Below are 17,354 nucleotides of genomic sequence, written 5' to 3'. Positions count from 1 at the left end.
AGGTAAACAGCGTTTCTGTGCGCTGCTGCTCTGGTTCGCCAGAAGCAGCTTAGTCATGCTGGCCACGTGCCCCGGAAGCTGTCTGTGGACAAACGCCGGCTCCCTCGGCCTATAGATCAAGATGAGTGTGCAATGCCTGAGTCATCCACAATTTGACCTAACAGTCAGGGGTACCTTTAACTTTACCTTTAAGTTGCTTTGAGGCATCCCTTTTACATTGTGGCCAATAAATGCAGCTTAATCAGTTAAATTCCCCCCTTTTCACGTCCTAAACTACTTTTAGTGTGGTGCGCGTACACACAAGGGTGCTTTTTAGAGATGCCTAATCTAGTTTTATGCACTTTGAGATTTGCACCCCCAGACTTCAGTCCTGGTGAGCTGCTGTCTGCGGTTGCCTGCAGAGGCAATGCTATCCTGCCTTTTCTATGGAAACTTAAAAATAGTTGCTGGAGCTGAACGCCTATTGTTTGTTCTGTGAGATCCGAGTCCTCAAAATAGGAGCTCTTGGACGGGTCGGCTTCCACTCCTGGCTGGACAGGCCATGAAGTCATGCGCTGAGCTTGGCTTCCAGCTGCCACTTGTTTAGCTACAGCAGTGTTTTTGTCTCCATGCAGCTTGACGATAAAGGAGCCTGCTTGGATGGCTACCACTCGTTCGGAAAACGGCTGACCGTGACGCAAGCCAAAATGCTGAACTGTGGGCTGCGCCACTTTTTGCTGTTTGCCTGTCTAGACTTTAGTTGCCTTCCCTATCTCAAAAGATAGGCCAATGGGTTCAAACACTCAAACTGGCCACAGAATTGAGGTCCATTTCTCACTAAGGCGCTATCTGCACTTTGCATTTAAAGCAGTGTCATGCCTCTTTAAAGAGTCCCAAAGAATTCTGCAAAGTGTAGTTTAAGGGTACTGAGAAGGGGTATAGACCAGAGACAGTGCGGGGGCGACATGGTCTTCTGAAATTAATTCACGTGTAAAACTCAGCCCAACTGTGTGTATATGGAGGGGATTGCGGTGAGCTCCATCTCTCACCGCACAGGAGAACAGGAACTCATCCCTGCTGCGCAAATGCAAAAATTAGCAAGCAGTGTCTTGGTGTTTTATCGATTGCTAATCCTATTCAGAGTAAAAAAGGTAAAGGGACCCCCGACCGTTAGGTCCAGTCGCGAATGACTCTGGGGTTGCGGCGCTCATCTCGCTTTACTGGCCGAGGGAGCCGGCGTACAGCTTCTGTGTCATGTGGCCAGCATGACTAAGCCACTTCTGGCGAACCAGAGCAGCGCACAGAAACGCTGTTTATCTTCCCGCCGGAGTGGTACCTATTCAGAGTAGATCAAGTCAAATCAATGAATTTAAGTTAGTCATTTGCAACTATTTCAGTTGGTCTGCTCTGAGAAGGACTAGCATTGGCTGCGACCCGTGGTTTTTCCAAGTGCCGGACAGTGTCACAGTGCTGACAGGCATGCGGTGTCCAGAGTGAGGAATTAACTATTTATTGCCAAAAGTACATTTACAAGTTAGGGAAAGGCATGGAAAATAGGGAAACTTGGAGGGTCTGTCATATTGGAGGCTATCTATCTCCTATCTATCTATCTATCTATCTATCATCATTCATCTATCTATCTATCTATCTATCTATCATCTATCTATCTATCTATCTATCTATCTATCTATCTATCTATCTATCTATCTATCATCTATCTATCTATCTATCTATCTATCATCTATCTATCTATCTATCTATCTATCATCTATCTATCATCTATCTATCTATCATCTATCTATCTATCTATCTATCTATCTATCTATCTATCTATCTATCTATCTATCTATCTATCATCTATCTATCATCTATCTATCATCTATCTATCTATCATCTATCTATCTATCTATCTATCTATCTATCTATCTATCTATCTATCTATCTATCATCTATCTATCTATCATCTATCATCTATCATCTATCTATCATCATTTATTTATCTACAGTGGTACCTCCGGTTGTGGACAGGATCTGTACCGGAGCTCCAGTCGGATCCTGAGGTTTCTGCAACCGGAGGGGCCACTTCTGCACATGTGCGTGCGGTGAAACACTTCCGGGTTTGCCGCTTTCGCAACCCGAAGTTTACGTTACCCAAAAGTAACTTAAGTCGAGGTGCTGCTGTATTCTGTTCTACCTTTGTCCTTTGAAAGTACAGTGCAAACAAACAAACAATAAAATGCATGCGCCACACAGCATTAAATTCCACTTAAGAGCAGCCATGACGGAGATGGGAAAATAAATAGGGGAGGAAAAGCCCCAGCTTGCTGTGAAATCCTTGGTTTGGTTTCTCTGCCCAGTGGCTGCAGGGTTGCATTTTGTTTGGAGGAGAGCTCTGGAAATGCAGGAGACCTAATGATAGGGGTTTAATTTAAACATTTCCCATATTTGGGTGGGGTGGAGGGTTATGCAGTTTTTAACAAGTTGGTTTTGGTTCTGCATTCGACTACATTTGTAGCGCAAAGCCTTAGCAAGGCCTATTTTGTGTCCGTAATTCTTTTCTCTTTTCGGCTATTGCAGAAACTAGGCAGACAATTTCAAGTGACAGGTTCGGGGCCTCCTGGAGTTGCTTGCTCATTATGGAATAGCTCCCCTGATCTTTTGAACTAATTGCCAAAGTCAAAAACTTATCTCCCCCCCCCCCCGGCCCAAGCCCCCCCCCCCACTCTTGGCCTCAAATCTTTGTCAGTTGTAAGGGAAGGGGGGGACATCAAAGCACTTGAAAGGGACTGAACATGTTGCCCTCGAGGAACACATTAAACTCCTTTGCTGTAGCCGGATATGCGTTTGATCTGATCAAATCCAATTTGTCACCTCGTCCAAGTCTCTGAAAGCTGGAGTTTTTCAGATGCTGCTTAGCTCTGCATCCCCTCCCAGAATTTCACTGGTGAAAATAGGCAGAGGTATGTGTGTGTATGCGTGATCCTTCTCATAGCCCAATTCGCTACCTGAGTCCCTGCCCCTGTACTTAATAATACCCGTTCACACATAACTGGAAGCTGCAATATGGTTTGGTGCACAGTGAGAAAGTTATGGCTGCTTCCCCCTTCCCCTGGTCCTCGTCCCTGCCATATTAACCAGAGCTAAGCCATGGTTTGGATTAGCATTGTGACCAAACCCGGGTTCATGGTTTGTCTGGCTCCAGACCTTTCACAAGATGTAACCAATGTCTTTTTTCTTGGCTTTTTTATTGCTTATGGTTTGTTTTTTTTGGGGGGGGAAACAAGCCACAGTTCTGGGTTTGGATGTAACCAGCAAAACTATGGCTTAGTCCTCAATAGCACAGGAGGAGTGAAGCGGCTGAGTTTTTCTCCCTAGGTTAAAGAAATGAATGCAGTCAGTGCTGTAAAGAACAACCCCAGCTGCTTCCTTTTCCTTGCTCGTGAAGTCACAATTATTTAAAACTTCCTAGTCTGCTTGAGCCTGTAATTTCAGCTTTGATGGGGGGCGGGTTTCTTCTCTTCAACTGGGAGCAAAGTTCCTTTCTGTACTTCTGGAAAAGGAACATTCCCGCCTGCCACTGTCCCAAGTGAGCTAGTTGTAAATTTCAAGCTTCTTTCTGGGCGGTGGCAAAGGGGGCGATGAGGGATCCGACTCCATTTATGCAATTAAAAACAAAGAGAAAAGGAGGATAAGAGTTGATTCACACAGTCAGAGACTGAGGTAATGGGGCAGAGCAACTTTTCCAGTAATTAGTGAATGGTCTTTGCTGTTCTGGCACAAGGAGTCCTGACGTCAGTGCATCAGTGGGGAAAGAGGGAGGGTACAGAGCCTGCAGAGGACATAAGTCACCAACCTGACTATTAAAGGGGGCTGGGCTGGCAATTATGGAACAATGGCTGTGCTGAAAATATGAAACTTCCACCTCTCAGCATGCTGTTTGAAGTTCGTCACGCGTTTCCTGGGTCTGCACAACTTGCTTGGACGGTTAAATTCAAAGACGTGCCCCAAACACACTCTTTCTTCCCCACCTCTCTCCCCCTTCAAGTACTTAGGCTCATAAATTCGTATTTATTATCTATTTATTGCATGTAGTTGGTTAGAGCATAGTGCTGATAATACCAAGGTTGCTTCATATCAGTGGCGGAGCAAAGTCAGATGGTACCCGGTGCAGAAAATTTATTGTCACCTTCTCTCCCCCAACCCACTTTGAATTTTTCTTTTCTTTTTTTTTGCCTGCAACTATGGTTTGACTTCATTTCATTTTTGGGGGGAACCAAAGTTGTTGAGCCTTTTCGGGGAGATTGTGTGCCTTGCGATGAGGAACCTGCTCGCCGCCCTACAGCTGAGGGAGAGCCAGCGGACAGATCATTTTGGCAGCGGGAAGCCTGCGTGCACCAAAGCAACAGCGTCTCTCACAGCCGTTGATGGCCGCAGCTAGGTTTACCTTCAAGCAGGAGCTGGGCGCCAAAGCAACAGCTTCTGCCCTGCTTCCTTCTCTGTCCCCCACGAGCACCTGGGTTTGCAGAGAGGACAGAGAGGTGGGCCAAACTGAGCTGCAAAGATTTTGAAAGCGCCTCGCCAACGATCCCATTGGTGAGGGCGTCGCTGGTGCATGCATGCCTACCTCTCTCTCTCTCCAGCACCGTGGCCAGAGGAGCGGGGTGGCATGATCCCAGTGCGTGTCAGCCAAGGTGGGGGAGAAAGGGGACAGCAATTGAGATCTATACACACACACAAACACACACATACACACACAAACACTCGAAAAAAAGAGAGAATAAAATGCATGGCGATGTTGCGCTCTAATCTGCATGCTACCCTTTAGCTCTTCATCCGCCTCCCGCATCTCCTATCTATCTATATCTATCTATCTATCTATCTATCTATCTATCTATCTATCTATCTATCTATCATCTATCTATATCTATTTGTCATCTATCATTTTTTTTAACATATCATTTCCAACAATCATTTAACATAACTTCTTATCTTATACAGTGGTACCTCAGGTTGCATACGCTTCAGGTTACATACGCTTCAGGTTACACACTCTGCTAACCCAGAAATAGTGCTTCAGGTTAAGAACTTTGCTTCAGGATGAGAACAGAAATCGTGCTCCGGCGGTGCGGTGGCGGCAGGAGGCCCCATTAGCTAAAGTGGTGCTTCAGGTTAAGAACAGTTTCAGGTTAAGAATGGACCTCCGGAACGAATTAAGTACTTAACCCGAGGTACCACTGTACAATATTTTAGACTTCCATCAACAGCGTCTGAAGATTTTCCGTTCTTTATCACTTGTTCTGCATTTCTTAATTTCTCTATTACTTTTAATTGTCCTTAACTAAGAATTCTTTTCATAGCCTTCCTTGCAGTATTTCACAAAGTCCTCCATACAGAACTTCTTGCAATCCTACTAGCATAATCTGTTTATTACAATTGCTTTTCAAATAGTTCAAATATTTACTCTCGCCTCCCTCATCTTCTTTTGGGGAGATTGTGTGCCTTGCAGCAAGAAACCTGCCGGCTGCCCTACAGCTGAGGGAGAGCTGGCGGGCAGATCATTTTGACAGCAGGAAGCCTGCGTGCGCCAAAGCAACAGCATCTCTCACAGCCGTTGACTGCCGCACAGCATTTTGTCACCCCCCTCGGAGGTGGCACCCGGGGCGCACCGCACCCACCTTGCAACACCTCTGCTGCATATTGCAGGGGGTTGCACAAGATGATCCACAGGGTCCCTTACAACTCTACAATTTTATTATTTATACCCTGCCTCCCCCCCCCCCCCCGGAAGCTCAAGGAGGCGTATGTGGTTCTCCTCAGAGAGCCAGTGTGGTGTTGTGGTTAAGAGCGGAAGACTCGTAATCTGGCAAACCGGGTTCGTGTCTCCGCTCTCCTCCACATGCAGCTGCTGGGTGACCTTGGGCTAGTCACACTTCTCTGAAGTCTCTCAGCCCCACTCACCTCACAGAGTGTTTGTTGTGGGGGAGGAAGGGAAAGGAGAATGTTAGCCGCTTTGAGACTCCTTAGGGTAGTGATAAAGCGGGATATCAAATCCAAACTACTCCTCCTCCTCTTCCTCCTCCTCCTCCTCTTCTTCTCATTTAAACCCTGTGATGTGAGTCAGGTGGAGAGGCAGCAACTGACCCATGGTCACCCAGTGTGCTATATCATGGCTGAGTAGGGGATTTGAACTGTGGTCTCTCAGGGCCTGGTTTGGCACTCTTAAGCACTCCACCACACTGGCACCGATGCTGCCCTGTGGGCCCCCCCCCCCAAGAAACCTGAATCCACTTGGTAGTTGTAGTGCAATGATCTGTGTTTGCACTCACCTTTTAGAAGGGTCTCTAGCTATTTAGTGTCTGTAGCAACTCATTGTGCTAGCTCAGGGTTTCACAGACTTGGGTCTCCAGTTGTTGGACTGCGACTCCCATCAACCCTAGCTAGCCGGACCAGTGGTCAGGAATGATGGGAACCCTTCTCTAACTTAATTACAAAACAGTTACTTAACAGACCTGGGTAGGCTATTTACTTAAGAAAGGAAGTGTTTTGATAATTTTTGTGGTCCTCGTTTCCTACAGAATCCCATCTTGCCGCTTTAAAATCACAGGACTGGAGGTGACCACAAAACCCCATCTAGTCTAATCCCAGGCTCATTACATTGTGGTGCACAAGCTGAGATTCTTCCTCAGTACTAATAAGCATGGGACTGCCACAATGGTTTTCTGTGCCCATAGCGGAACAAATCTGAAAGGAAGCTGGTGCAATGTTTAAGCAGCATTTGAATCCATCATGTAGATGCTACAGCGGAATAATTGGCTGCAATGTGGTTTTAGGAGTAGAATTAGGGTGCAATGAAAGGGGTTTTTTTGCAGATGGAGACTGTCAGCTGTGTCCGTTCTTGTTCCACAGGCCACGATTGCTGCGAGACGGTGAAAGTCTCTCTCTGCGCTGCCAAGCAAGGCTCTCCTCTCTTGGTGGTGGCAGAGGACAGCCTTCAGTTTGTTCAGGATGAAGCTTATGACGCAGCTCAGTTCTTGGCAACCTGCGCTGGCAACCAGCAGGCTCTGAACTTCACGAGGTTCCTGGACAAGTCCAGGCCGCCGGCTGGGGATGTGGACTTCCTGGATGAGAAAGTGGCTTTGGCGTTTCGTCATCTGAAATTGCCGGCTGGGTGGAATGTGCTGGGAGCAGACCACACTGCAAATGGTAAGATGGTTTGTTGAGATCCTTTTATATCCATGTTGCCAAATTAAATGGAACTGAATGAAAATGTAGAGTGGAAAATCTAAATTAAAATACCTGAATGAGTTTTGGACACTAATATTTGAATGGGACTTTGATATTGGGTTTTTTTAAAAAAAACTTTTTATTTCAGTTTTCTTGCAAATGATTCCATTCAGTTGCTTCTTTCTTTCTGTGACTTGTGGAAAATGTCTTCAGGGGTGAATTGGGATTGTGACCTCTGTGCTCTGTGCTGTTTCCCCTCCTTTTGAATATGTGGGGAATCTTCAGGTTACTATGGGATGCTCTTAAATGGTGGTTGATTCTTTGCCTGACTGGTTTCCCTTTCCACCCCCCTGTGGCTGCTGCTCACGAGTTACTGTATAGTAACCACCATTTGTTCTTTATGCAAACAAGGAAAACATGAGGAAAGCGGCCGCAGTTGAACCAGCAATTGTTTCTGAGTGGTCACAATGTTTGCATTCAGTGGGCTTTCTTGAAACTGAAGCCCAACCACTCTGCATGCCATGACGTGCTTGCACTACATAATCAACCACCCATGAGTGCTCCACATCCTCTCATTCATTCTTCAAACTTGGGAAGAGAGGAGACTGCTTTCTATTGGGCCAGACCAACAGCTCAGTATTCTCTATTTTGACTGGCAGCTGCTCTCCGAGGTTTCAGGCAGGGGTCTTTCACCAGCCCTACCAGGGGATGCTAGGGTTGAACTTTGGACCTTTTGCATACATAGCAGATGCTCTATCTCTGAGCCACAGCTCTTTCCTGTAAAACCTCCAATTGCCAGGAAACTCTACCTTGATTCAGCTTCCAAGGCGCTCTTGCAACATAAGATAAGGCTATCAACGGCTACTAGCTATGCTCTGCCTCCACATTCAGAGGCAGAAATTATTCTCCCTCCCACTCAACACTTAAAGGTAAAGGGACCCCTGACCATTAGGTCCAATCATGGCTGACTCTGGGGTTGCGGCGCTCATCTCGCTTTACTGGCCGAGGGAGCCGGCGTACAGCTTCCGGGTCATGTGGCCAGCATGACTAAGCCGCTTCTGGCGAACCAGAGCAGCACACGGAAATGCCGTTTATCTTCCCCCCGGAGGGAAGTAGACCAATTGATCTACTTGCACTTTGACTTGCTTTCGAACTGCTAGATTGGCAGGAGCAGAGACCGAGCAACAGGAGCTCACCCCATTGTGGGCGAAGAGGGACTGACTACTTAACCACTCTAAGAACTATATGCGTAGAGAGAAAAGGCACCAACATTTCTGGTTTTCTGTTCTGATATGTTCTGCACTTCAGTACTTTGGTTTTGTATGTGTGAGTGGTGCTGTTTGGAGACATAAGTATGGGTGTTTGGAGAATGAGGTATCTGTATGAGATTATGGGAGTATGTGTGCATTTATCTCACCATTCTCCCTCTATAAACATTCCCTCCCACTCAACACTCAAGAAATAGGGGGGAGGAAGTGGTTTTAGCTGGAATAAGCAGAGGTCAGAAAGCCTGGAAAACCAACTAACCAATTCCACTTCTGGCCCAGCAATGTGGTTGGCGGTGGGTGAAATAAGGTACAGCCAGGGGCAAAATTTTCCAAAGCTAACATCCAACGCAAGAACATACTTTTGTTTTCCATCTAAATGCTTTTTGGAAAATTGCTGGGTTTTGTTTGTTTGTTTGTTTAAAGTAGTAACAAGTGGCACACTCCCTCAGACACTGGGGGCCATGTAAATCAATCCTGGCTAGTAGTCATTGAATTTGACTTTTGAAGCCATCTAAGCTGTTGGCCATCCCCTCTTCTGGTGGAAGTGGGCTTCCAAGAGACTGGAGACAAGGCCTGATGGAGTCCTGCAATTTCCATACACCCGAGGGAGGTGGCTTTAGGCTTGGCATTGATAATAGTTGTCCACCCCCCCACCCCCCACCATGCCACATAACAAAAGATTTTTCAGACACACGGCGGCGGGGTGGAGGGGCTTCCCAAAGCAATGTGTGATCCAGCTGTTCTGCTGCTTAAGAGCCAAAAATCACACTGAGCATGTCAAAATCAATGGGCTGCATCCAAGTTACAGTAGACACATTGAAATGAATGGACCTAAATTAAGCCACGTTGCTTTATTTCTTTAGGTGGAATTCAGTGTCACAGTAAAAACACACACACACTAAGGAGATCATTCCAAAAAACCCTCCCCTCTTTCAGAGGCAGACAGATGCAGTAATGCTTCTGAACACCAGTTGCTGAAAACTGCAGGAGAAAACTCTTGAATTCAGAGGTCCTGCTTCAGGGTTTATTCCTCAGGCATCTGCTTGGCCATTGTGAGAACAGGATGCTGGGATAGATGGGCCATTGGCCTGATCCAGCAGGCTCTTCTTATGCTCATGAGATCCCTGTGTGGTGGCAGAAGGGTCCTGGGCATGTTTGGGGGCCTGCACTCACTCCATGTTTGTTGTGGGGATAACAGGAGAGGGAGGACCATGAGCACTACTTTGAGCTCCTTGGGGGCAGGGGATAAATGCAATCAGAAAGAAATGGCATAAGAAGGGCACAGAAAGGTGTTTGAAGCCCCAAGAAGAGAAAAATAGCTACATGGGGAAATTGCACATAAAATTCGTGTGGGGGAGCCATGTTTGCTGTAGGTTAAGCTGATGGTATCTGGAAAGACTTGCCCGGTGACCAGATTTCAACTTGTTGAGAAAGTGAGCCTCAAAGGTTATATTGGAACATGATCAGAAAGGCTGGAAATGAGCCACCGAAAGGATCTGCTCTGGTTCCTGAGAATTAGAAAGGATTTTGGAAGTTAATCCCGGAGTTAAATGCCACCAGAAAGCTGATTCTGTGCCTGTGGATTTCTTCATCCCTTGTGTTGTGAAAAAAGTGATTTTGCATGTAGAACGTTGCCACCTGCAGTTCAGAGCTGCTGATGGAGGCAGGACAGGGCCGGCCCTCCCATGAGACACAAGGTGAGGCGACCACCTCGGGTGGCAGGACCCACCAGGGCAGCAGATGCGACCCCCCCAAGCAACACATTGCATGTAGATCTTTACCCCCCACCCATTCCTGATGTAGAGTTTCAATTTCCACTTCTTCCCTGGCTTGGTGTGTGTGTGTGTGTGTGTGTGTTTGTGTACCATTTCGTGGCTTGCCTTGGGTGCCAAAATTTATTGAGCTGACCCTGAGGCAGGATATGGAAGGAGTAGCTTAGTGGTAGAGCAACTGCTTTGCACGCAAAAGGCCCTAGGTTTAGTCCCCAGCATCTCCAGCCAGGACAGGAACAGATTACCTGTCTTCAAATTAATATTGCCTCTGAACAAGATCAATTGCGTTCCTTTCTCTGAACGGTTCCAGGTGTGTTTGAAACCTGCTACCAAGCGCACAAGGTGTTGATTCCTTGTTCGGCTCTTATCGGGGTGAGGCTGCAGTGGCTTCCTGCCAAGTTTAATTCAAATATGCTTGGGGAGGCGTGCCAGGACCCAGGAACCATTTTTGGCTTGTGAGCACAGGTTAAGGAGCCCAAGTGCTTTTGAGTCACACAGCAAATTCTGTTTGACTCAGAGCACTGAAACAAGGTCCTTATGTTCTGACGATGTGTATGCCAAAGTGTTTGCAAAATTTAGGAGCTGGTGAAATGTTCCAGGAGCCCCAGGTAGCAGGAGAGATGTTCTTCATGACCTCAGTGGCAACCTAGATCTTATTTAGATGTCCTTATCAACCAGGTGTCTGTAATGGTTGCTGGTGCCCATTGGGGTTGGTGGGGCAGAAGGCAGGGATCCCAACTGTATGTGAAGCTGCAGCAAATGAAAGGCAATACCAACTGATTCTGGGTTTGTCCCTACTGTCCTCCCTGCTGAGTTATACAAGGGGCAATACTGGAGTGGCTGTAAGCAAGGAGGCAGGCAGCTGGGGACTGGCTGAGGTTTTATTGGGGGGGGGCAGTACCCTGTTGGCCTGAATGGGACAGCTTCCAGGAGCCCAGGAGTTTGTGGCACTCGTGAGGGATGTAGAGCCCAGCTCTCTGAGAATTTCTGTCTTTAATTGTAAAAACATATAAAATTAAAAATTGTCCAGTAACACCTTAGGGACCAACTATGTTTGTTCTTGGTATAAGCTTTCGTGTGCATGCAAACTTCTTCAGATATCAGTGTGCATGCATATGAAAGCTGATACCAAGAACAAACTTAGTTGGTCCCTAAGGTGCTACTGGACATTTTTATTTTTTAATGTTTCGACTGTGTCAGACCAACATGGCTACTTACCTGAATCTTTAATTGTAAAAACAAAGCAAGCTGCTTCTGGGCCTCATGGTTGTGAGGGTATGTTTAGAAGTAGGACAATAAGCCTTCTAATTATAAGCCTGCAAAAGTTACTAATCTCAAAATAATAATAATAATAATTACTGGACTGCTGAGGGATTGCAGAGGTGGGACAACGAATTCCTGTCCTGTAGGAACTCTCTGTGTTTCTATGCCTGGGCACAGGTGAGGGGCAGAGCACTCCAAACTTCTGCCATATAATTCCTTCTTGCCTATAGGCATTATTTATTTATTAAATTTGTATACTGCCCTTATACCTGTAGATCTCAGGGCAGTTCCAGGTACCAGAAATGGTTGGATTCCAACTCCCATCAGCTTCCACTGAGGGAAAGGTTGCAGAGCTTCAGCCTTGCACGCAGAAGGCCAGAAATGTAGCCTCCAGAGGCATTTCCTGGTAGGCCTGGAAATGATTCCCTCCTTTAACCCCCCACCCCCCGGAGAGCCTCTGCCATTTAGTGGAGACAATACTGAGCTAGATGGACTTATGATGCAACCAGGGCTTTTTTTTTTGAAGCCAGAACTCAACTCTGGCACCCCTCAGGTGGGCGCCATTGCCATTATAAGAGAACAAGGGAGGCGTTCATGGTGAGTTCTGGAACCTCTTTTTCTAGAAAAACAGCACTGGGTGTAACTCAGCGTAAGATAGCTTTGTATGTTGCTATTTTCCTATGATTAGCTATACTTGCTTGGTTTGGTGGTATAAAAAGTCCAAGACTGAAGGTCTTTAGTTTCTTCTGTCCATCACCCACTCCCTTTCTTGTGTCTAAACTGAAATTGAAATACTTTATTGTCACTTGTACAACTTGTATACAGTGAGATTACACGAGCACCCCCCACTCAGCTCTCTTAGCCTTAGTTCCCCTCCTTTACTGACGCATAACCACCAAACCCGAAAGTCAGTTTCCATGTTCTTATCTTTTCATTTAGCAGCCTAACAGCCCATGGATAGAAATGATGGGAAATAGTAAGAAGCAAATTTTTAAAATGGCATTTTGGTATACTTTTTTTTACAGGTCACAGAAGTGAGCACAAGCTTCACAGTGGTACCTTGGTTCTCGAACTTAATCTGTTCCGGGAATCGGTTCAACTCCTCAACGTTTGAAAACCAAGGTACGGCTTCTGATTGGCTGCAGGAGCTTCCTGCACTCAAGCGGAAGCCGCATCGGACATTCGGCTTCCGAAAAACGTTCGCAAACTGGAACACTTACTTCTGGGTTTGCAGCGTTTGGGAGTTGATTTGTTTGGGAGCCAAGCTGTTCAAGGACCAAGGTTCCACTGTATCATCATCATCATCATCATCATCATCATCATCATCATTGCCAAGTAAACACACAGTCCTGGCTTCTACCTGTACACTTGAGACCACAGTTAACTCATTGACAAACTAGAAAGAGTTGTGGTATTCACTGGAAACTTCTTCTGTGGGTCTCATAGCCAACCTGTTTTATATAAACTCATAAATCACTGCTATTATCGCTCAAGGTGCTCTTCCAGAGCTCTTTGCTTGATTGAATTGCTGCAGCTGTGCTCTATCGAGCTATGCGGTAGCAGAAGCAAACATCATTTATAATGCTACCATTATTAATAAAAAATGTCCTCAGGAGTTCTAAATGCAGAGATGATAAATGCTGTACAATACATTCCACGTAGTGCAGATGAGTTCTTTCAAGTTGGTTACAGACTGAGACAGACAAGATGATTTTATTTGTTTATTGAACATATTAGTCCCCCCGCCTTTTAAACAAAATGTAACTCAAAGCAATTTACAACAAAAAACAACACATACGGTAAAACCAGCTCGAAACTAAAATAGAATAAAATCTAAAATTCTGTCTATCTATCTATCTATCTATCTATCCATCTATCTATCTATCTGTTGAAATGGCAGGACTAAAACATCCTATCAGCTCAGATTTAATTTTATCAAACTATCAGGTGGTGTCTGTCAACCATGGGGAGATAATATGGTAAGGAACATTCTGTTTCGGACCTTGCTAGGTGTCATCCAGAAGATACGTACACATGCTGATAGATTGTGTTGTACACAGAACAAAGGGAGGAGAGTGAAGCAGTGCTATCCTCTAAGTTTTGCCAAGACCAGATGCCTTTGGTCAGGGGTCGGTAACCTGTGGCCCATGGGCCACAAGCAGCCCACAGGGGCAGTTTAACCAGCCCCCGAACCGCCCACTTGCCGAGTCCCTGTGCGCTGCGCTGAACCGGCACGGCGCGGGGACTCGCTTTCGCAGAGCTGGAAATCACGTCTGCGCATGCCCAGATGCCGGAAATTGCATGCGCATGCTCCGGCCCACAGAGAGATCTCCGTGGGACTTGACCAGCCCAGGCAGGTAGAACCTTGCCAAATCCTGCCTTTGGTCAACGCTCACGTGTTCACCTAGTGCTGGCTGTTCCATCTGGCTACCTAAATTGTTTCCATCCCAGCTACTCATTAGACGAACTGGACTGCTGCCCTCCTCATCCCTTTTTCCTTTCGTGCCATATCTTTAAGATAAAAAAACACACTGATTTTTGTAAGCTTCTGTAGAAGCCTTTTTACCTAAAGCGTATGTTTGTGTGTCCTTAAATAATGTTCCTTTGTGCAGAGAACTGCCTCTGTAGTACTGCAAAGTGTAGTATAAAAAAAGTAATGATCAGTACAAATGCATGCAATCCTGTTTCCTTAAAAGCTGCACTGCAAAGTAGGTCTTTCTGCAAACAAACAAGAAGCCCCGCTTTGTTTACATGTCTTGCATTTCCTTTGTGCGAGAGAATTTTGGACTGTTCTTTTCTGTCTCTGGAGTGTTTTCTGCCTGTTGTTCTTACTACGTCCTGGAAAAATCCAGTGTGTTTGAGTTGCATATTGCCTTTCAGCAATGCCAAAATCCCGATTTATTTGAAATGGGATATGAGAAGGAGAGAGACAGCCTGCTAATGAAGGCAGTAAGCCAGCTTTTCTTTTAAGGTGGTGTAGAAATTCTCTTAGCTACCTCCTTGATTTGGGAACAGGATAGTGCTTGGTGGCATTTAAATGTAGATTGCATATTGAGTGAGAGGTTGTATTGTATCTTGTTTCAGAGTAGGGTTGGAGAACCTCAGCCCTGGGGGCCAAATTCAAGTCACCCAGCACACAAGGGCATGCCCCGCCCCCCACACCGTGTCTGCATCATCATTGGGGGCTGAGCAGGACGCAGTTTGCCACCCACTAACCTGCTGCCCAGGGCACGTGCCCCTGTTTCCCCCCACCTACCTCAGTTTAGACCCGGTTGGAATCACAGCAGATCTTAAGGCAGGCAGGTATTATGGAAAGTGTTTATTGTGGTGCTGTGGGTTAAACCACAGAGCCTAGGACTTGCCGATCAGAAGGTCAGCAGTTCGAATCCCCGTGACGGGGTGAGCTCCCGTTGCTCGGTCCCTGCTCCTGCCAACCTAGCAGTTCGAAAGCACATCAAAGTGCAAGTAGATAAATAGGTACCGCTCTGGCGGGAAGGTAAACGGTGTTTCCGTGCGCTGCTCTGGTTCACCAGAAGCAGCTTAGTCATGCTGGCCACATGACCTGGAAGCTATACGCCGGCTCCCTCGGCCAATAAAGCGAGATGAGCGCCACAACCCCAGAGTCATTCGCGACTGGACCCAATGGTCAGGGGTCCCTTTACCTTTACCTTAGGGCTTTTTTAGACGAATGTCAACACCTTGAATCAGGCCTGGATGATCAACAGCTTCTGAGTTTGAGCCAATAAGCTCTCTGTTATATGTTTCCCAACTGATTTAATTATTAGCTCCTCTTGCCTCGCAATGGCACTTTGGCCTTTAATACCAGCTGTTTGACGTGTGTGTGTGTGTGTGTGTGTGTGTGTGTGTGTGTGATGTGAGAGAAAGAGAGTGCAAATGTTCACTCATACCTCCTCCTTATAGTAATGGAGATTTCTAGAGATGGCATTAAAGCTAAACCCCTTTTGTTTCCTTCTGGTTCTTCTTCCTCTCAGAGAATGTTGCCCGGGAGACACTGATGCATTTTGCTGTAAGGCTTGGACTGCTGCGACTTACGTGGTTCCTCTTGCAACAGCCAGGCGGAAGAGGAGCCCTCAGTGTCCCTAACCGTGAAGGAGCCACTCCTGTGAGCTTGGCCTTGGAGAAGGGATATCAGAAGCTGCATCAACTCCTGACAGAGTAAGGCTAACTTACTGATTCTGTTTATTATATCCCGACGTCATACTTGAGGGGTTTCCGAGTGGTCTCTCATCCAAGCACTGACCAGACCCATACCTGCTCAGCTTCAGTGAGGTTGTTTTCTTTTATTTCATAAAATTGATTGTTTTAAAAAACAACAACCTCAAAGCAGTTTCCTCCCCCCCCCCAAGAAAACCCACAATGAAATTATCAACAGGACAGTTAAAACATTAAGAAAATAATTAAAATCAATGATAAGCTAAAAGCTAGATTAATATGCACCCCAACATTCTGAGTACAGTGAAGATGCCTGCCTGATATCAGTAGGCAGGGCGTTACGAACCATTCCATACTAAAAGACAGGTTTCTTACAAATGCGGCACGAGTAATAGGTGGCACTTGTAACATTGCCAGTTCCCTAAACGGCCTCGGTCCTGTATACCTGAAGGAGCGTCTCCACCACCATCATCCAGCCCAGACACTGAGGTCCAGCTCTGAGGGCCTTCGGGTGGTTCCCTCTCTGCAAGAAGTGAGGTTACTGGGGAAAAGGCAGAGGGCCTTCTCGGTAGTGGTGCCTGCCCTATGGAATGCCCTCCCAGAAGATGTCAAGGCAATAAACAACTATTTTACTTTTAAAAGACAACTGTTCTCTGTTTAGGGAAGTTTTTAATGCCTGATGCTGTATTGTTTTTAATATTCATTTGGAAGCTGCCCAGAGTGGTTGGGGAAACCCAGCCAGATGGGCAGGGTATAAATAATTTATTATTATTGTTATTGTTATCGTTGTTGTTGTTGTTGTTATTCCACTGCATTGTGCATGAACCATGCCCTGGGATGCTTGTTTTGTTTTCTGTACCTGCTCTCTCGCCTCACGTGCACAGATTCCTTTCCTGAACAACCTTAGCCATGATAAAGTGTCACCACCGCATGATGTTGGTTGTGGTTGATGATAACCAGGGTTTAGCATTGTAAAACTGGTTTCAGTTTTAACAGGAGCCCTGGTTAGTGTGCTGACCAGTGCCAAGGTAGCCCGTATCACTATCAATTCTACAGTGTGGCATAGTGGTTAGAGTGTAGGACTAGGACAGGCTTCCCCAACCTCGGCCCTCCAGATGTTTTGAGACTACAATTCCCATCATCCCTGGCCACTGGTCCTGCTAGCTAGGGATCATGGGAGTTGTAGGCCAAAAACATCTGGAGGGCTGAGGTTGAGGAAGCCTGGACTAGGACTTCGGAGACATGGATTCAACTCCCCACTCAGCCGTGAAGCTCACTTGGCGACCTTGGGCCAGTCATTGTATCTCTCTGCCTAACCTGCTTCATAAAATTGGGGGGGGGGGGGGAGAAGCATATACACCATCTGGAGCTCCTCGGACGAAAGTTGGGATACAAACTTAATAACAAATTAATGAGTGGAATTAAGGCTGTTGAGGGAGGAGGAGACTTTGCCTTCAGAAGCTCCCATAATCAATCTGTGGTATTTCCAGTTAGCAGGCGGTGGGGAAAACCCTGGAGACTGGCTGCCAGTCATAATTATACTAGCAAATTGTCTAATTCGGCAGTTAGTTTTTCTTTTTCTTCTTCTTTCTTTTTCTTTTCTTAGTTAGTTTATTCAATGTATTTATCACCTCCCACAACAGCCTCAAATGACCCACAAGGATAAAATACAATG

At 46.2% G+C, this 17,354-nt stretch overlaps 1 protein-coding gene across 6 annotated transcripts in view; it reads left to right on the top strand.

Moving 5' to 3' along the window:
* AKAP13 (A-kinase anchoring protein 13) overlaps positions 1–17,354 on the top strand; it is a 246,861-nt gene that overhangs the window by 94,931 nt on the left and 134,576 nt on the right. For all 6 annotated transcript variants that reach the window (XM_081170988.1, XM_081170990.1, XM_081170989.1 and 3 more), the window contains exons 5-6: positions 6,886–7,182; positions 15,499–15,682. In XM_081170988.1, the coding sequence (XP_081027114.1) occupies positions 6,886–7,182; positions 15,499–15,682 (481 nt within the window). The remainder of the gene's footprint in view (positions 1–6,885; positions 7,183–15,498; positions 15,683–17,354) is intronic.

Source organism: Podarcis bocagei, assembly GCF_964188305.1.
Source record: "Podarcis bocagei genome assembly, chromosome: 14".
Classification (NCBI taxonomy): Eukaryota; Metazoa; Chordata; class Lepidosauria; order Squamata; family Lacertidae; genus Podarcis; species Podarcis bocagei.
Note: the sequence above shows the minus strand (reverse complement) of the source record. Positions and strands in the feature narration are given on the sequence as shown.